At 47.6% G+C, this 20960-nt stretch overlaps 1 protein-coding gene across 7 annotated transcripts in view; it reads left to right on the top strand.

The window, feature by feature from the left end:
• Nucleotides 1–19396, top strand: part of LOC146208306 (uncharacterized) — a 68100-nt gene extending 48704 nt beyond the window's left edge. For 3 of the 7 annotated variants that reach the window (XM_084587239.1, XM_084587242.1, XM_084587240.1), the window contains 3 exons: nucleotides 4504–4597; nucleotides 15738–15831; nucleotides 19302–19396. In XM_084587239.1, the coding sequence (XP_084443365.1) occupies nucleotides 4504–4597; nucleotides 15738–15818 (175 nt within the window). In that variant the 3' untranslated portion in view covers nucleotides 15819–15831; nucleotides 19302–19396. Of the gene's footprint in view, nucleotides 1–3376; nucleotides 3485–4503; nucleotides 4598–5233; nucleotides 5342–15737; nucleotides 15832–19301 lie in introns of those variants that run through there. The other 4 variants (XM_084587238.1, XM_084587235.1, XM_084587236.1 and 1 more) reach the window with 4 other exon arrangements.
• Nucleotides 19397–20960: the final 1564 nt, after the last annotated feature.

Genomic DNA, 20960 nt, shown 5'->3' with positions numbered 1-20960 from the left:
ATAATCGGCAGACGATTTCTCCACCGTAGAGAGGCTTAGGTTCTTATTAAGGTTTCTAACTGAGGCACATATGTAAGCCCCAAGCCGAAATATTGGATTGGTTTGGTTTTGGGGTTTAACGTCCCAAAGCGACTCAGGCTATGAGAGACACCGTAGTGGAGGACTCCGGAAATTTCGACCACCTGGGGTTCTTTAACGTGCACTGTCATCGCACAGCACGCGGGCGCCTAGCTTTTCGCCTCCACCGAAAAGCGGCTGCCGAGGCCGGCATTCGATCCCGCTTCTTTGGGCACAGTAGTCGGGCGCCCCAATTGCATTTAAAATATCTTGGAGCACTACAATGGACCTCCGCACTGTAACTGGAAGTTATATAAAACTGCAATCTGCTTCACCCCACGGCTGCCGTCCAGCTTTAGACAAGCGTTGCCTAATAAATAAGTACAAACAAAAACCATACGCGAAATATTCGACCCGATGTGAATATATAAAATTGACGAAGAATGCGGCATTACCTCGTTTATCACATCGGTAGTGGGAATTTGCATTCCTCGACGACCACTTCCATTCGTGATTATCCCGACTATATTTCCATTCCTTTCGTCAGCTTTGACGTCCACCCTGGCATGCTAGCCTACGTTCGTTAAATTGTTTTTGTGACCGATGTGAGTTTTAACTTGAATTACGCGTGCTCCATTACGCGTAAGAAATTACTTCAGCCATTTATCAGAGTGGCAGTAGCCCGATTCGTACTGTTTGTTTTTATATGACTATCAGGTCCTTCTATATGTCAACAGAAAGTCCGTTATACCTAGTGGCACGGGCAGATGCATAATATATTCTGTTACTTTTGGGCAGCCTCACCATAATATATTGTCACTAACTCTTGTAATACGGCAAATGGGCCAGTCAAAGTAAAACCGCAGATCTCTATGCGTCACGTGCACATGCCACTCGGCGTCATCACATGACCACCGGCGGTACGCATCATTGGCCCAGACCAAGGCGTCAGAACCTTATGGAGTGCCGTGGCTAGCTGGCAGCTCATGACGGAAAAATCGGCGCCGGTATCCACAAGGGCGGTCACATCACAACTGTCGGTGGTTACAAACATTTCCCCAAAAACGATGCGTTCGCAGCACGTCGGTTAGTTCATCGGATCGTGTCGTTGCAATTCGGGCTGTCACCGCTCGGGAGGTCGCGTCAAATTGTCAGGAGTAGGCTGTTTAATCTGAGACATAGCGGCAGCCTGCACCCGGAGGTCGCCGTGTTTAGTTTCCCCGGAGAGGGGACGTGTCTCTGAATGGCCCAGAGGAGGCGTACAGACTGGGCGAAGCAAAACGCCTCGTGGATGACGATCGTGACTGCCATTGAGGTGACGTCGAGTGCATCTCGTTAGCAGCCAGGTATTCCTCAATCTCATGTGGTCTTTCGCCATAGCGGGGTCGAGGCGCGTTTGGTGGAAATCCTCTTATTCCTATTCTCCGGTATGGGAAATTGCGAAGAATGTGGCCATGGTCTCCGCAATGACAACAGAGCGGCCGTCAGTTGGGCGTGCGCCACATGTGCGCCTTGCGAATAGCGGGACGCTCGTCTTGCTGCGGCTAGACGGGGCGAAGATCTTGTTGCTGCTCGACGGGGCGCATGCAGCGAGGCGGTGGTCCGACAACGGGGCGGAATGGATGTGGCTCGAGGGCTGGTCGACGTAGGACATCACTATAAGTCATGATGCATGGCTCCGGTTGTGGTGCTGGTGGTGGCTGTACCGCTCGCCGGATTTCATCACGGATGACATCCCCGGTAGAATAATTTATTGTAGAGGGAGCATCCAAGTGGAGGCTTTGCAGCTCTTCGCGGACAATGCTCCGCACAAGCTCCCGCAATGCATCGTCCCTGGCTGCTGGCACGGACGCGTAGTAGGGTGTGGCTGCTACTCTTGTCTGACTGCCGTATTGGGTACTTCGTTCCTGCAGTGAACGTACCTTGCTGGTAGCTTCTCTCGCGAAATCTGCGACAGTTCCTGGAGGGTCGCGAATCAGGCCAGCGAACAGCTGTTCCTTCATCCCGCGCATGAGGTGTTGTACCTTCTTTGCCTCGGGTATGGTAGGGTCGACCCGATTGAAAAGCCGCGTCATGTTCACCGACAAACGTGGGCACGCTCTCATTTGTCTGTTGAGACCTTGAACGAATTGCAATCTCTATGCTTTCTATGCGGGCACGCGAGCTGAATGTTGTAAGCAACTGACGGCGAAAGGCTGCCCAGTTGACAAAGGACGCCTCGTGAATTTCAAACCACGTGTTTGCCGAGTCTTGCAGCACAAAGTTCACATCCATTACCTTCCACTCGTCGTCCCATTGATTAAATGGGTGCACACGGTCAAAACTGGCCAACCAGTCTTCCGCATCTTCGAACCGGTCACCATGAAATGATGGCGGTAATCGAGGTGCGAGAAGGACGAACTGTGGTGCGTTGCTGGAAGGCTGATTTGTCTGGCTGCTCGTCGTGGATGTCACGGCTCGTTGTGGGGCAGTCAATGGTTCGAACTGAGGTTGTAAGCCTCGGAGGCGATGGCTCGCTTTATGCATGGGAGTCGCGTCCACGCGTCGATGAGCAGCGTCACTGACGTCTTAGAGGGCAACGTACATGGTATTTGACCCAGCACCTCCACCAAATGTCACCAACACACGTAGCAAGCAGTAAAACAACTGAATTGGCCCTTTTTTTTAATCAAGCGAAGCTCGAGAAGCGACGAGGACGACGCTCAGCCACGTGCCAAGACATTTGACTACTTTGTGGCGCCAGAAGATAGACAGCAGTGTGGCAACATGTATGTCAGTAGAGGTGTAGGACACCATACAAACATTCACCCACTAAGGTATTTGAGGAGTTGGATCTTTACTGCAGCCGGTGACATCATGAATTTGTCTAAATGTGAGACTCTGCTTCCTACAGTGGTGACTCCGTACGCATGTGAACAAACGAAATACAGAAATGTTCTCCACGAAATCGGTGCACGTTAGCCAGAAACTTGTAGCCAAACTTCTGCGCCATCCACGCCATTGTTTCGATTCCTCATGTAAAAATTCGTCACGTCAAATAGCATCTGCAGGAGGCTATGCGAGGACCGTGAGTAAAAGCCGGAGGGCATGTCTGGAGCTAAGGCTGATTAGAAACATTAGAGCGAATCCTCTACTCGAATGTTTAACCTCTGCGTGGTCAACTGTGAAATTTTCGAGACACAGAAAACTGCACAGTTCGTGGCCTCTCCATGATGGGACGTTAAAGAGATGCATATCGGCAACGGAACCGCTACCAGTGAATATGATTTCTCAAATAGTTTATGTTCGTAAAGTCACATGTTCTCTGCCTTCTTTATAGACCATTGGCTCAGTGTGTGGTCTCCAGCCTTTCAGGCCTGAACTCAAACACGGTGCCCATCGGCAATACAGTCAAGCAGGAGCAGGACTGACCGCCCCAGTCAACTCAGTGAGTCGATGTTTTAAACATGCAGTCTTCTGTAAAAAGGACTTATATTGGCGTACTTTATGACAAGGCGTAAATGTACATTTTTTAAGGTTTGTTAAGGTCAGACAGCAGTGAATACACGTCACTCTACTAATGTGGCGTGTATTCGATGCGCTGATTGCTTCCAGCGGCGCTTTCTTTGCCTGCACAACCTTGCGCATACGTGCTCGCACTTGTTACTCGTGTATCGCATAGCTCACCTCCTTTTTGGTGATGATATGTAGTCTTCCTCTTTTATTTTTTTTTTTCGTTTAGACTAGCTGTCGGCACAATTCCACTGCTTCCTATAGAAAAGTTTCTCTGGGGACCTACGTTGTTTCGGGTATGCGATCGCTGCTATCTACGCAAATTGTGAGTTTGACCTACTGAGGGACTCCAATGCTATAGTGTGCAGACCCCAAAGGTAAATTTGACTGGGAAAGTCGGTGGGCATTTGAATGTCGGCATTCAGAGGACGGTAGTCAAGGGAGGACAGGCTGAGGATGAGAGAACCTATTTAATCTATTCAAACCATGAAATGAAAATGGAAGCTGTATACAGAGCCTAACGGGCTTTTTTGTGTGTGCCACACGTCACCCAAGGCACGATTCTATTCTCTATACGAATTTGTGTTTAATATGTATTTATTCTTCATTTGCCTCGCGAAAGTAACGGAGCGTCACAACCAGCCCGGTAGCTTGTGCGGGGGTGATACTTTTTTTTTGTTAAAACATAAGTAGTGCTCACCCCCGAATATTATATTTTTCGATCTGTCTTTGGTTTTTCAATTTTCGTTATTGTGTTGGAGCTTCACGACGAAATATAAGTTATATCGCCTGTGTATGACAAGAGCAGATATACGGCGAAGGGATCACATAGACCACAGCTTGATGGTGCCTTTTGAGAACGCTCTCTACGACAGGAAAATGGAGGGTTGGACACATGGGATGTCACAGCTTCCATCAAGCTGCAAATTTAACCCGCTGAACAAATTTTTGCAGGTCATTGCTGTATGATAGCACAGCGCTGGACAACTGGGGGCGCAGGAGGGGCTCGTTCCCCCTGAGCTGGACCATCACTGAGAACGTCTACATGGTAAGAATTTGCATCACTCACTGTACCACTTATTAGGATGCCGCAGCGTCAGGTAAACTGAGTAGAGACGCGAAACTGTGGAAATCAAACTTTTCACTTTTTGGATCGGGCAAATTGTACTACTCTCGAAACTCTGCAATTTCTGTCATGTTCTCCCCGTTCACGAATCATTACAGGCCAGCCCATTACGGTATATTAGCACACAACTGTCATGTTCCTTAGCTTGTGTTTGAATTAAATCTGTGATGGCCACCGAACTGTGTTTGGTGAAGGATGAGTGTTATTGACATCACTCAGCATCACGATATGAGGAGATATGAAAACGAACCCTCGCGTACAATGCGTGTAGATTCTGCGCCGAGTGTTTTCATGCCTGAGAAGTGTTCAAAGACACAAGTCTGCTGTAGTAAATGCGTGAATGCAGGATTCCACGCATATACCGAACGAGCGCGCTTCAGAATAGGTACATTCTGGTATGTGGCAAAAAAAAATTTTTAAATTTAACCATCCGATAGGGTATTTAGGGTTGATTCTGAAAGCAACGCCTTGTTACGTCCGATGAAGAGGCAATATGATTTAACTGAAGAGCTCTGTTAATCTTCTAGAATTGAAATTGATAACTGCTGTTAACACCAGGTTTCCGCAGAGGTTAGGATGCTCGGCTGCTGTGCCTGAGGATGCGGGATCAAATCCTGTCTACGGCGGCCCCTTTTTGATAGGACCAACAAGCAAGGCTTCCTTGTGCTGTGCGATGTGAGTGGACGTTAAGTTACCCCAGGTGGTTGAAATGTCCGGAGCCTTTCATAGCTTGAGTCGCTTTGGGACGGCAAACCCGATAAGCCAAGCAAAACATTTTCGGTTCCTTTGCTTTGAGCGTCTGATAATGATTAACTGGCCCAACCAACGTCTTTCCAGCAATCAAATACTCATCTCTTCGTTCTCCAGTTTCCATCATAGAGAGCAAATCTCATCCTGGTGGTCACTGAAAAGAAAAATGGAAGTGGCAGTCATTTGAAACATGTTTGACAGTAACTTATTTCGCTTTTGAATTAAAACAGTTAATTTAAGTAATCCCACTCAGTCGTAAACCCTTTGTGGCTCTCAGTTACCTACGATAGTTTCTACATTTTCTCACTATACCCAGGAGTACGAATTGAAGGTATGCACAAATGACACGTGTAAAGTTTATAACACGGCTTGCCTCGAACCATTACGTGTGCGAAACCAAAATGTAGAGAAGCGTGCGGATAAATTCGCACTGCATAGTGGGAATTTTAGCGGGGACAGTCCTCGGGCACTGTTCTCAGCTGTACTATTCACTGGCCGAATTACCTATTATATATTGGAATAGTACGTTGACTCTGGCAGCTGAGGAAGAGGTCGCACGTGGTATTTTTTCTGTGGAGGTTGGATTTTGCTGCCCAATATTTACATGGACGCGTACGGAAACGAAACTGTCCGAATGACCCGCGCGAAAAGCAACAAGTGGAACTGGTTGAGTTTGCATTCTGTTCAACTAACGGGCTGCAACAGCAGCACAACAAGACATTATGCGATATCAGAAAGGCACTGGAAGAAATCTACGAAAAGGAACACATCAAAATTAATGTCAGCCCACTAATTGTTCGTTCCGATTCTGATGTTTTCACAAAGGCGCGATTTACACAGATTTATTAATTGGCTTTTAAAGTAAGCTATCATGTCATCGTATGCATGGTTACAGCTGCTCCAGCGCAGGCGCAAAGCCTCATCAGGGATAGCACTTATGAAAAAAAGGGGAGATTTTCTTCTCGAAGTTGTGATTTGTGATCGTGAACTGGCACCGGTGCCAGGGCCTTAAAGTCCCAGAACTACTCAGGCTATAACAGACGCCTTAGGGGAGGGCTTCAGAAGTTGCGACTACTTTGGATTGTTTAACGTGCACCGACATTGCACAGTATATTGGCGTCTTGCTTCCTTCACCTCTATTAAAAAGCGGTCGTTGCGATGCATGGATTCGATTCCACATACTTGGGTACGGCAGTGAAGTGCCCAAACCACTGTACATCCACTTTGTTATTTCGAGGTATGCACATACTTCACAGCCCATACAAAATAAATATTTGAAGTGAATGGTAGCTTTGCGCAAACATTGAAGTCAAATCTTTTTGAACATAATTTAGAACTTATTCATGAAGTCAACAGACAAACGTTAAACATTGGATCTCTGCTAATTATTAAACATATTTTGGAAGGAAAGAATTAAGACCAAGTAAGTAAGACCGGCGATTATCGGCAGCCGTCAGTTTCTTTCACAGTGCTATGACGCCTTAGCTTTATTTGATACCTTTAGCCTCAACAATGGGTATATGGCGTTCTGTTTCTTTCTACACACTATGATCAGCTGCGCACCACTGAGTCGCTCTGCTAATGGTGCAGATCTACAAAGACCGAAATACCTATCTCGCTTTCGAATAATGTGTGACTCTCAGGCATGGGAGTCACGCACTATGCAGCAATTCGAACGCGTTCGTTATGCCTCCGATTTTGTTCAAAAACTGGTAAGCCACTGTAATAGGACATTCCTGAAGAACCAGGAGTGCCTCATGAAGGCTACACATTTTTTCAGCCCTCCTAATGCGCACTCCTATCTTGTGCTGCAATCAGCACGGTGCTACTGCAACCTCGCGGATGCTCCCACACTGTATGGTGCTACTAGCATGGTACAGTTTGGCAGCATTCGCGAAGTTCCTGCAACGGTATGTGCCTTGAAATCCTTTAAAAGCATTAGCTGTGTACCTGGAGTTAGGCGAAAGCAACGCGCATGGCTACGTTTAGGTTCGACTTCAGAGTCTCATTTTCGCATAGTAGTTTACTATGTGGTGTTAGATTTATTTAGACCACAGGGGAATCACTTCACGATGAGCTCCCCTTGCCTCTTGTAGTTCACCATTCCCATTCGGGTGTAGAAGGCTTCCAGTGGTATGACATCGTCTCTAAGTGAGCGCGTACAGAGGGCATATAGTGGTCTGTGATTGCCTCCTGCACGGCAACAGTGTTAGGCCGGCTCATGCTTCAGTAGTTGCCGGAATCCAAATAAAAACTGGCGTGATAAATGTCTGTGGGATTGCATTAGGTTTTATGAATGTCCCAACCTGATAGTTTTATTTTGACACCGCGCTTAATGACATCATCGCTTTGTTTGATACGCCGCGCGGCAAAGAACCTCAAGCGACGAAGAGTGTTATTATCCAGCATGACATCCTCGACAACGACAATTATTGCCTTTACTGTAGTGTGGGATGGTAACCTGCTAATATTTATTTCGTAAAAAGCTGACACGTAAAAAATGTAATCAGAATAGTGAAACAAACAGCAGGCACCGAGCAGTAGGCGTGGACATAAAAACTGCTGGTTAGCAGACGGCATGCGCACGTATGCACGCTGAGTATCATTCATTCTGATACTCAGATACTCATTATCAAAGCAAAATTCAGTCTGCTTTGGAATGACCGACACACCTTTTTGTGAGAGGTGGGGTCGTGAGGAGACACTCGCAAATATACAGTGTGAGTGTCATATACTTTAAAACAAAAGGTTCACTAGCCTCACGGAGCAAAGGTTATAGGCGCCAGAACTTTGACCACAGGCGCTGTGCGGGGAGCCGGCGGCGCTCGCTTCTTTTTCGTTTGCTGCTCGCCTATGCTGCCTTCCACACCCGCTTCTTAATGTGCGACTCACTTCTACTATGCACATTTGCCTGTTCTTTACACATATGGAAAACTTAATTCATACCGGTACATAAGCAACATTGCCTCACACAATGCCACACAGCCTTCCAGTCCCCTGCCTACCCTTATCATCCACCGTCACCAACGTCCACTTGGCTCGCCTCCTTGGATCTCCCTCTTCAATATGCCCTCAAGATTTTCGTTTCGTCTTGACCAGTTATGTGGTGCCCTTGAGGATCGCAGACAGCGTGGACGAGTTTAACCACAGAAAACCGTGTCTGACCTGTTTTAATTGAGCTTCCACTCTCTAAATTAGGTTCAGGTCTACATGAGTGGAACCTGCCTTAGCAGTACAGAATAACCAGGCATAACAATTAAACGGTTCGCTTCCATAGCCGGTCGGCAGTCATATTTTATTATCGAAATACATATACCCTCCAGTGAGCACTGAGCAGCCTCCATCCATACCCTCTGACGAAGGGCAAGATGCTCGACCAGTGATCACTGCGATCACGGTTCACAGCCTTCTAGGCCTACAAAACATGTGGGCTACTAGGAACAGGGCTTCATGCTTGCATGACAAAATATGACTGGTCCTCATGCCTTATCTGGTTTTTCTTTTATATTCTTTCATCTCTCTTCACAGTGACGTGTACCTAATAGGAACACCTTTCTGGTTAACCTCTCTGCCTCCTTCTCTCTCTTTTTGAAGCGAAAGCTTCACTACTTGAGGTAGATCGAGCCGTCAAGGGGGTTTAGAGGTCAAACCTCTGTGTTAAGCCTGGTAGTCGATATATGACTTTGAGGCATAGTCACGTAGGCCACCAAGTGGCCCGTTACCTTTGTCGAGGTCAAGATCACTAATTTCTGTGGTAAGCCTGCTGGTCGGCACATGACAGGGTCATAGTCAAGTTGGCCAAGTGGCCCGTGCCCACTATCAAAGTCTAGGTCGCATGATTTGACGTCAGTATGACGTGGACGTAGAGGGTGCTAAGCTGTATTTTAAATCAAAGCTGTGTTTTAAATTGCACCTAAAAATCGAGAGGAAATTTGGCGCTCGTACTAATGGAAGTTACGATCTTCAAATCTCTCTTTATTATAACGTGACGGTAGCGCTGCGTCATCTACGACTAGTGGAATCAAAGATGCACAATAACCGTCCGAAACGTGATTGGTTAAACATTTTCGACCGCATATAGGAAAAGGTCAAAAGGTTTTTTGACATCAACGGATATCTTCTCTATTGAAACGAGGCTGCCGCAGCAGGGATCGAGTTCGTCCCTCCCTCCTCCACTCAGCCGGTATAACCTAACCTCCACAGCAAACTACTCCAAATGGTAGCCATAGAATTCAGCACACGCTAGCACCCCTCCCCTTTTTAGGCTCGTAGTTTGAAAAATCCCTAGCGTTCATTTGACAGGTGGCAAATGGCACGTGACAAGGCCGGACAAATATTGGTCGGCGGGTAGTGTGATGTCATAATATTAGATGACAAGACCGAATTCACTTCGTTCCCATGAAAACGTGAGCGAAGCTAGTTAGTCGTGCATAATAGCACGCAGGTTCACGAGCAAAATACAGAAAGAGGCTCTTGTCATCTTTGCGTTTTCGTTACCACACCCCTGTTTTTATGAGAGCGGTGAAATGAGAATCGAAGAACGACTAACATTGTGTGTCGTGGCTTTGATTGGCTAATACTATTTATGACTTCAGAACTGCATGGCTTTGCCGGGCTGTTCACAAGAGAAGCGGTATTGCCCACGTGATGGAGCAGAGTTGTCACCTTGCGGCGCGCTAGCGAGCTCTATATTGATAACACAGCAGCATTGCTTGTCGTCAGGCTTTCCGGGGCGGACGAGGATGCTGTAGTCCAAGGTAGAATTTATTGACGATATAACACGGGCGCCAATAACTTTGGTTACTTGGTAATTGCGCCGTGGTGAACTTCGACGCGCATGACCTTGACACCCCGCCGGGGTGGTGCAGTGGCTGCGGCGCTCCACTACTGTTACCAAGGATGCGGCATCGAATCTCGGCCTCGGCGGCCGCTTTTCCGGGGAGGCGGATAGCAAGGCGCCCGTGGGCTGTACGATGTCAGTGCATGTTAAAGAACCCGAGGTGGTCCAAAGTTTTCGGAGTCCTCCACTACGGCGTCTTTCACAACCTGAGTCGCTTTGGGACGTTAAACCTGACAAACCAAACATGAGCTTGGCCTGTCAGAGGCCAAATGCTTCCTTCTAGTTATATTTTTCTATTAATATGCAGTTTTGCTGGAGCACTTACTCCTGGGCAGAAAACATTTTCCTGCTTTTGGAGTATCTAGAGCGCGCATCCGAAGCGCCATTAGTACATCTACTCAACAGCTTTTGAGCACTGTAAGTGAAGAATTTTAGGCATCCTTAAATAATATATGGTCCTGGAGAGCGGCGCGGGCATTTTTTTCACGTTGCATAGAACAGTTTCATGAGTGCATTAAAGTCCCCACTTTATGGCAGGAACTATACGCGCTTGTTCAGAACTCTGCACTGCACTCTGGCATATCTTCAGCCCGATGTTTTTGTTTCAGTGTCGGCGTGGCCATGTCATAGTTCACTAGCCATGCTATGATAACACTCATAAAACACCGTGTCACTATATATGTAAGCATTACTAGAGGAAAGTAACATCATCATATTTCGGTGGGACGCTAAATTGCGACGTCAAAACCGAGTTTAACGGCCTATAGAGGGCGGCGCCAACCAAACAATGCCCCAGACAATACTCGCGGTACAATACTTCGAAAATTTGAACGATCACATAATGCCCCGAAGCTAGGCTGTTTCTGCTTGGTGATTATTTTATGATTCTGCGTCATTTGTATGGGTTAGCGTGCATGCATGCACGTGCCAAAAGGTTTCGCGAAGCACATCGAACTCACTTGTAACCTTTGTGCCGCGACAAACAAGAAAGCGGGAGAAGAAGGTCAGCTCGACGTCTAACTAGATATGTTAGTTGTACGTCAAATAACTTGATCGATAAACTGACAATAGATTACATTGGAATGATGGAAAGCGTTTCTTCTCGCACTGATATTTTTTAAAAACAGATTGTAATTTCTGGTGGCGCAAGCTCGCTAGATTTTGGGATTCTGGTTCAGCTGTTATCCTGATATCGTGGTTACGGAGCTTGAGGTTGTTTTAATCTGTTTGACAGATTAGCCTTGGATAATCGGCAGACGATTTCTCCACCGTAGAGACGCTTAGGCCCTTATTTAGGTATCTAACTGAGGTACATACCTAAGCCCAATCAGAAATTTTAAATTGGTTTGGTTTTGGTTTGGTTTTGGGGTTTAGCGCCCCAAAGCGACGCAGGCTATGATAGATGCCGTAGTGGAGGACTCCGGAAATTGCTACCACCTGGGATTTTTTAACGTGCACTGACATCGCACAGCACACGGGCGCCAAGCTTTTCGGCTCCACCGAAAAGCAGCCGCCGAGGCCGGGATTCGACCCCGCGTCTTTGGGCACAGCAGTCGGGCGCCCTGATTGCATTGAAAATTATGTTGGAGCACGAGAATGACCTCCGCACTGTAACTGGAAGTTATATAAACTGCAATCTGCTTCACACCACGGCTGCCGTCCAGCTTTAGACAAGCGTTGCCCCATTCCGCGTAAAACATTATTTCAAGCCATTTATCAGAGTGGCAGTAGCCCGATACGTGCTGTGAGGTCCTCCTGTATGTCAACAGAAAGCCCATTATACTTAGTGGCACGGGCACATGCATAATAGTTTCTGCTATATTTGGGCAGCCTCACCATAATATATTGTCACCAACTCTTGTAATACGGCAAATGTGCCAGTGGAAGTAAAACCGCAGATCTCTATGCGGCAAGTGCAGATGTCAGGCGGCGTCATAACATGACCACCGGCGGTATGCATCATTGGCCCGGACCAAGGCGTCAGAACCTTATTGAGTGCCGTAGCTAGCTGGCTGCTCATGACGGAAATATCGGCGCCGGTATCCACAAGTGCGGTGACATCACAACTGTCGGCGGTTACAAAAATGTCCCTGGAAACAATGCGTTCGCAGCACGTCGGTAAGTTCATTGAATCAGGTCGTCGTCATTCGGGCTGTTGCCGCTCGCGCCGTCGCATCAAATCGTCGGGTGGAGGTTGTTTAATCTGAGACGTAGCGGCGGCCTCACCCCCGGAGGTCGCCGTGTTTAGTTTCCCCGGCGAGGGGACGTGCCTCTGAATGGCCCAGAAGAGGAGTATACCGACTGGGTCAAGCAAAACGCCTCGGGGATGACGATCGCGACTGCCGTTGCGGTGACGTCGGGTGCATCTCGTTAGCAGCCAGGTATTCCTCAATCTCCTGTTGTCTTTCGCCATAGCGGGGTCGAGGCGCGTTTGGTGGAAATCCTCTTAAACCTATTCTCCGGTATGGGAAATTGCGAAGAATGTGGCCAGGTTCGCTGCAGTGATAACAAAGCGGCCGTCTGTTGGGCGTGCGCCACAATTGCGCCTTGCTGATAGCGGAACGCTGGTCTTGCCGCGGCTCGACGGGGCGTAGATCTTGTTGCTGCTCGATGGGGCGCATGTAGCGAGGCGGTGGTCCGACAACGGGGCGGAATGGATGCGGCTCGGGGGCAGGTCGACGTAGGACATCATTATAAGTCATGATGCATGGCTCTGGTTGTGGTGCTTTTGGTGGATGCACCGCTCGCCGGATTTCGTCACGAATGACGTCCCCGGTAAATAATTTATTGCAGAGGGAGCATCAAAGTGGAGGTTTTGCAGCTCTTCGTGGACAATGCTCCTCACAAGCTCCCGCAATGCCTCGTCCCTGGCTGCTGGCACGGACGCGCAGTAGGGTGTGGCCGCTACGCTTGTCTGACGGCTGTATTGGGTACTCCGTTCTTGCAGTGAACGTTCCATGCTGGTACCTTCTCTCGCGAAATCTGCGACAGTTCTAGGAGGGTCGCGAATGAGGCCAGCGAACAGCTGCTCCTTTACCCCGCGCATGAGGTGCCGTATACCTTCGTGGCCTCGGGCATGGTTGGGTCGGCCCGATTGAAAAGCCGCGTCATGTCCTCGACAAACATGGTCACGCTCTCATTTGACTGTTGACACCTCAAACGAATTGCAATCTCTGCGTTTTCTTAGCGCGCACTCGAGCTGAATGTTGTAAGCAACGCACGGCGAAAGGCTGCCCAGTTGACAAAGGACGCCTCGTGGTTCTCAAACCACTCCTTTGCCGAGTCTTGCAGCACGAAGTTCACATTCATTAGCTTCCGCTCGTCGTTCCATTGGTTAAATGCTGCCACACGTTCAAAACTGGCCAACCAGTCTTCCACATCATCGAACCGGTCACCATGAAATGATGGCGGTGATCGAGGTGCGAGAAGGACGAACGGTGGGGCGTTGCTGGAAGGCTGACTTGTCTGGCTGCTCGTCGTGGATGTCATGGTTCGTAGCGGGGTGGTCGGTGGTTCGAACTCGGGTTGTAGACCTCGGAGAAGACGGCTCGCTTTATGGACGGGAGCCGCGTCCACGCGTCGATGAGCAGGTCACTGACGTCTTCGGGGGCAACGTACATGGGATATAGCCCAGCACCTCAACCAAATGTTATCAACACACATAGCAAGCAGCAGAGCAGCCGAGCTGGCCCTTTTAATCAAGTGAAACTCGAGAGTGACGAGGACATCGGTGTGGCAATATGTATGTCAGTAGAGGTGTGGGACACCATACAAATAGTCACCCACAAAGTTATTTGAGGACTCGCATCTTTACTGCAGCTGGTGACATAATGATTTAGTCTAAGTGGGAGACTCTGCTTCCTACAGTGGTGACTCCGTACGCATGTGAACAAGCGAAAGACAGAAATGTTTTCCACGATATCGGTGCACGTTAGACAGCAACTTGTAGCCAAACTTCTGCCCCTTCCCCTGTAATGTTTGGATTCCTCATGTAAGGATGCGTCACGTGAAATAGCATCTTCAGGAAGCTATGCGATGACCGTGAGTAAAAGCTGGAGGGCATGTCTGGAGCTAAGGCTGATTTTAAACTTTCGAGCAAACCCATATTTTATTAAAAAAAGTGATTTTTGACTTTTTTTTTTGTTTCAAGTAGCTAAAGAATTCCTCTGGATGGTCAACTGTGAAATTTTCGAGACACCAAAAACTGCACAGTTCGTGGACTCTCCATGATGGGAGGTTAAAGAGATGCACATCGGTAACGGAACCGCTACGAATGAATATGATTTCTCAGATAGTATATGTTCATGAAGTCACATCTTATCTGCCTTCTTTATAGACATTTGGCTCAATCTGGGGTCTCCAGCCTTTCATTCCTTAATCTAAACATGCTTGAACACGGTGGGCCCATCGACATTACAGTCAAGCAGGAGCAGGACTGACCGCCCCAGTCAACTGAGTCGATGTTACAAACATGCAGTCTTCTGTAGACAAGACGTATAACAAAGTACTTTATGACAAGGCGCAAATGTACATTTTTTAAGGTTTTGTAAGGTCGGACAGCAGTGAATACACGCCACTCTGCTAATGTGGCGTGTACTCGATGCGCTGATTGCTTCCAGCTGCGCTTTCCTTGCCTGCACAACCTTGAGCATACGTGATCGCACTTGTTACTCGTGTATCGCATAGCTCGCGATTTTTTTGGTGATGATATGTATTCTTTCTCGCTTTTTTTTTTTTCATTAAGACTAGCGCTCGGTACAATTCAATTCCGCCGCTTCCTATAGAAAAGTTTCTCTGTTTACCTATGCTGTTTTGGGGGTCGATCGCTGCTAACTACGCAGTTGGTGAGTTTGACCTACTGAGGGACTCCAATGCTATAGTGTGCAGACTCCAAGGGTAAAATTGACTGGGAAATTTTGTGGGCATTTAAAAGTAGGCACTCAGAGGACGGTAGTCAAGGGAGGACAGGCTGAGGTTGAGAGAACCTGTTTATTCTATTCAAACCAAAGAAATGAAAATGGAACCTGTTGGCAGAGCTTAACGGGCTTTTTTGTGTAGGCCACACGTCACCCCGGGCGCCCTTCTATTCTCGAGGCGGCTATGTGTTTAATATGCTTCTATTCTTCATTTGGCTCGCAAAAGTAATGGAGCTTCATGACCAGTACGCTAGCTTGTGCGGGGGCGATTCATTATTGTTAAAACATAAGTAGTGCTCGCCCCAGAATATTATATTTTTCGATCTGTCTTGGGTTTTTTTCTATTTTCTTTATTGTGTTGAAGCTTCACGACGAAATATAAGTTATCGGCCTGTGTAAGACAGGGGCAGATATACGGCGAAGGAATCACATAGACCACAGCTTGATGGTGCCTTTTGAGAACGGTCTTTGCGACAGGAAAATGGTGAGTTGTACACATGGGATGTCACAGCTTCCATGAAGCTGCCATTTTAACCTGCCTAACAAATTTTTGCAGGTCATTGCTGTATGCTTACACAACGCTAAACAACTGAGGGCGCAGGCGGGGCTCGTGAAGCTTCAGGTGGACCATCGCTGAGAACGTCCACATGGTGAGGATATGTATCACTCACTGTACCACTTATTAAGATGCTGCAGCCTCAGATAAACTGCGGAAAGCAAAATTTCCCTTTTTGTATCGGACAAATCATACTACTCTCGATACTCTGCAATTTCTGTCATGTTCTCCCCGTTCACGAATTATTACAGGCCAGCCCTTTACGGTATATTAGCAGACAAGTCATGTTCCTTAGCTTGTGTTTAAATTAAATCTGTGATGGCCGCCGAACTGTGTTTGGGGAAGGATGGGTGTTATTGACATTACTCATTACCACGATATGAGGAGATATGAAAACGAACCCTCGCGTACAATGCGTGTAGATTCTGTGCCGAGTTTTGTCATGCCTGAGAAGTGTTCAGTGACATAAGTCTGATTGCTGTAGTAAATGCGTGAATGCAGGATTCTACGGATATACCTAACGAGTGCGCTTCTTAATTGGCACATTCTGTTATGTGGCAAAAAAAAAAAGGTTTTAATTTTAACCATCCGACTGGGTATTTAGGGTTGATTCTGAAAGCAACGCTTTTTAACGTCCGATGAAAAGGCAAGGATTATTAAACTCAAGAGCACTTTTAATATTCTAGAATTTGAATTAATAACTGCTGTTAACACCAGGTTTTGAACAAGTTCTTGTGCCCCAGATTTAGTTCGTAAACTGGTAAGCCACTGTAACAGTACATTCCGGAAGAACCAGGAGTGCCTCACGAAGGTTACATTTTAATTTCAGCCCTCGTGATGCACACTCCTCTCTTGTGCTGCCATCAGCATGGTGCTACTGCAACCTCGGGAATGCTCGCACACTGCGCGGTGCTACTGGCACCGTACAGTGCGGTAGCATTCGCGGCTTGCCTATAATGATATGTACCTTTTTTATCCTTTGTAAAAATTTAGCCGCGTACCTGGAGTTACACGAAAGCAATCTGCATGGTTACGTTTAGGTTCGACTTTAGAGATAAGACATCTCAAATTTTCGCATAGTAGTTTACTTTATAGGGAGGTTTATTTATGCCATAGGGTAATCACTTCACGTATGGGCATCCCCTTGTCTCTCGTAATTCACTATTCCCGTTCGGGTGTACAAAGCTTCCAGTGGTATGACAGCGTCTCTTCGTCGAACTCCGGGGCACACCGCCGTCACAATGTTCGAAAACCTTCCGTCCTAGCAATTACATGTTGTCGTTCGCTTCTAGCAACTACCGAGTTATGTCTTCTTCTTCCGCGGTGCCACACCGACGGTGTGGAAACCTACCGGAGTGTAGCCGTTCTGTACGGTGCTGCGCTCTGTACGGGTCGGCAACTGTATTCGAATTTATGGCCGGGTATATCGCTAAAAAAAAAAAAAACTGCAGCGACGGGCATCCTTCCTTTGGATATACCCACTGCAGCGACGGGCATCCGCCCTTTGGATGCCCGGGGGACAGCGAGAGGAGATGATGTGCGCAAAGGCACACCACCTCGCCTTGTCCACCACACACGGCGGCCGACCGTACAGCCGGGCCTCAAATTGCCCGGAGCGTCTCTGGTCTGAATCCCGGTCCCCGCATCGCAGCGATCACTGGCATAAGCGCTGCAGGCGCTGGGATTCGAACCAGGGTCTTCGCGAGTGCGAGCTCGACACTTTACCCACTCGGCTACCGTGTGGCACAGCTTTGTTGCGCCGCCTGCAAGTGATGGCGCGAGAGCAACAAGGTTGAACATCAAATGAGCATGCGTCTATCATTCACCGACGCTTCTCCGATTACGGTTGCTGATAATGCGAGCGGTATCAAGGTGGATCCCGACCGTGCAGCCACCGTTCATCGCACTGTTATCCGATGTGGATCTTCGCAGTGGAAATGCTCCTTAATAAAGATGGCATGTGACATTACAGATGAAATGGTTGTGCGGGGATCAGGCTTTCGTTTGCGTTCGCACTTTCGCGGGGCAGAAAAAATAAACAGCCACAAATAAAGGACAGCAACTGATACTGCTAAAAACGCGCACGCTGATGAAAGTTAGAATTCGTGTTCTGTGGAGATATTTCATAGCGGAATCGTAGGCCGTCGTATGAGGAAACCGTAACCTCACCTGCGGCTTAAAATGCATTTTGGTTCTGCATTCGGAGCAGTAACATAGAACTTCCTTTCCTGAGAAAAATGTTTTCATTTCATAGCAGCTCTCATGTGCCCCCCAAAATGCGAAACCCTCCCACTCTGACCTAAAGATCTTGAATACAGCAGTGGAAAGGTATCATATAGCAAGAATACACACATTAATTTTATGAGTAAAGCATACTAACCGTCACGCCGAATCCTTTCGTTGAAGCTCGGGAAATGCTAATGAATCGCATACTGATTGAGACATGGGTCTCGTTATATGTTAAAAAAGTTCGAAATGAATGGCCGCCATACCACGCTTTATTCATAACCTCTCAAAAGCAGAATTTGTACCAGTCGCGTTCTGTGGAAGCCATACTACTTATTAAGTGGCCTTGGTCGAAATTTATGGCCTAACGCCATATTTGTATAAAGTTGTACGCATACCTTCTTCGCATAAAGTGTTTTCTTTCTATTTGCGTTGTAAGCATGTCTACGTGGCATGAAGATTAGCGACAAGACGTGAGCTCCCACCAGTCCGTAAACAAACAAAGGGATTGCCTAATTTCCAGGACAGTATCGACTTATTATGTCTGCAGTCGCGACATGTCTTCGCATCATGAATCTCAAATTTACGACTGCGAGATTGGTATTCGCACCGTTGCGGTATGGAATACCATGAGACAAGAAAAGAAAAAGCACTATGCATGGTTGCATACATTTATTCACTGATGGTGCATAGTGTAACATTTCAACGGAAATGCGGTTGCATACATTTATTCACTGATGGTGCATAGTGTAACATTTCAACGGAAATGCATTCGGAATATAGATCTGGCGTATAAGCTACTGTTTAAGCTCAAAGTTCACAGTTTTCGAGGAAAATAACAGCAGTGCGTATATCTACTCCTCTGTATTTACATGATAACGTATTGTGCCCGTTGTGCTTAAAATTAGCGGTTTTACACCGCACTTTGAGTCCGTGACATTAAAACAACGTTTGAAATATATTTTGCTATCAATACTGTAATGTCAGTATGTAATAACCCACACGCACATAATAACGTTGGCGTGGGATGTGCGTGCTATAAAGCATTCACTGGGTGCCCTTACACGTACCCACTTCCCATATGCCGCTATTGGGGCTGGGGCACTAATGGCGACTTATTTGCTCAGTTAAATGATTTCCTAGTTCTCAGACAGCCGGGCTCATGTATATCTTCCCCGGATTCGCTAACTTTATTTGGACGTCGTCTGTAGTTCCAGCATGTGGTGATCTGATTTTGACGTCTCAACTTTGTGGACGTCTCAGATGACCGAGTTGTGTACGATATCACGTAAGAAGTCTGCCCTTCAAAAAGTAATTTATTTTCACGTTTACTTGCAGGCATTGCGCACTATTTGTCACTCACTGCACTGAACGTCCACCACAGCTTCCAGCACAGACAAGAGCAAGGAACGGCTCACGCTGGCTGAAATAAAGTTACTGACATATAGTGTGCTATCACTATTCCAAAAGGAAGGAAGGAGGACTTCCCTGCATCTCTTTCAGGCAGCCTACCAGAGAAATGCCGAACGCTTCCAGCGCTGCTGCGGCCATCACCAGAAGCTTCAGAGCCTTCAGAGGTGAAAATCCTATCGCATTGTACGCAGTTCCCGACCTTCGCCTTACACCTTCGACCGTGGACCCTCGCGCTGCGGCGTCTGGTAGCGCAAATCGCCGTCCTTCACTATCCGCGATTCTCCGTTGCCCCTAACATCACGAAGTCACCGGTTTATTTCGGCTGTATAAAAAATTGCCGTGCGCACACGGGCTTGCGACAGAACGTGCTCAAACCAACAAAAAAAAAATATATATATTTTTTTTTTTTTGTTGGTTTGATATATATATGGTGGGTGGGTTTTTGTGGGTATATATATATACACTTACAGGGCAGTTTCGCTTTGCAGAAAAAACAGCTAAAGGAACATTTCAAGAACGGGGGTGCTACTATCAGCGAAACCGCAGCTGCGGGGGGGGGGGGGGGGGGGGGCACCTGTCAGGGCTGTTTATTGTAGTTTGACAGTCTCGTTCTTGCTACCTTATATTCGATGATTGTTAATTGTATTACCGTTTTCTTCCCAATCTTATTCTTCGCTTACAACCATCTTACTTTCGTTTCTGCATCTTTTCTCCTATTCTGATCTCCAGCATCGCTGCACTGGTCTGGCTAATGCTGCTAATCTTGTAGGCGTCGTTCGATCGGGAGAAACCCTCCAAAAAGACTTCGTTGGTTCCTACACAGACAAAAAGAGAAAGAACGGAATAGAGGATGCAAGACAAGAAGGCTTCTTTTCCCTCCGTATCTGTTCCACTACCTTCCCATCAATTTCCAACTACAACGATTCTGAGACTCGTCCCTCATTTATTTCTCGCTACGTGTTGTTATTTTCCGGGGAGGGGATACAAGGACAGGATATGCCGGCCTAAAAGTCGTGGCGACACTGGTGCCGAGGGGGATAGCGAAATGGAAAAGTGGGGAAAGGGGGTAATTAATATGGCCAGCACGAAGCGAATAACTCGGAGAGCACTAGCAGGGCGGGGAGTCCAGCTTTGTGGCACCGGTGCAGCAGCGCTCCAGGGTAGGTACAGAGGGAGCCTGGCACTGGTACTGCGGCTCGGCGAGGCACAGCGAGGACTGCTGATGCTGTCACCAGGACGTCACGACGGTTCAAATAACCGCGACAGCAGGACCGCAGTCGTGGCCGAGTGGTTTGGGCGCCCGTCTCAGCTGCGGGAGGTGGTGATTTCGAAACCCGCCGCCGGACACCCACCGGTAAATTTCGGTGCAGCTTTCAGGGGTGTGCGTTTGGAAAAGGCTCTGCTAACCCTGTTGTGCTCCTTTGAGGGCTTCACATCTAGAACAACTAATGGCGTGCAAAGTCCGGGCTGACACAAGAAACGGCCACTTACTCCGCTTTTGCCGCACAAGGGAGACGTATTGTTATCCGATGGCAGTACTGATCACTGCCACATCTGAGCAACTATTTGAGACTTCCGACCCCA

Source organism: Amblyomma maculatum, chromosome 1, assembly GCF_055883805.1.
Source record: "Amblyomma maculatum isolate TAMU_Amacu chromosome 1, ASM5588380v1, whole genome shotgun sequence".
NCBI classification, from domain to species: Eukaryota; Metazoa; Arthropoda; class Arachnida; order Ixodida; family Ixodidae; genus Amblyomma; species Amblyomma maculatum.
Note: the sequence above shows the minus strand (reverse complement) of the source record. Positions and strands in the feature narration are given on the sequence as shown.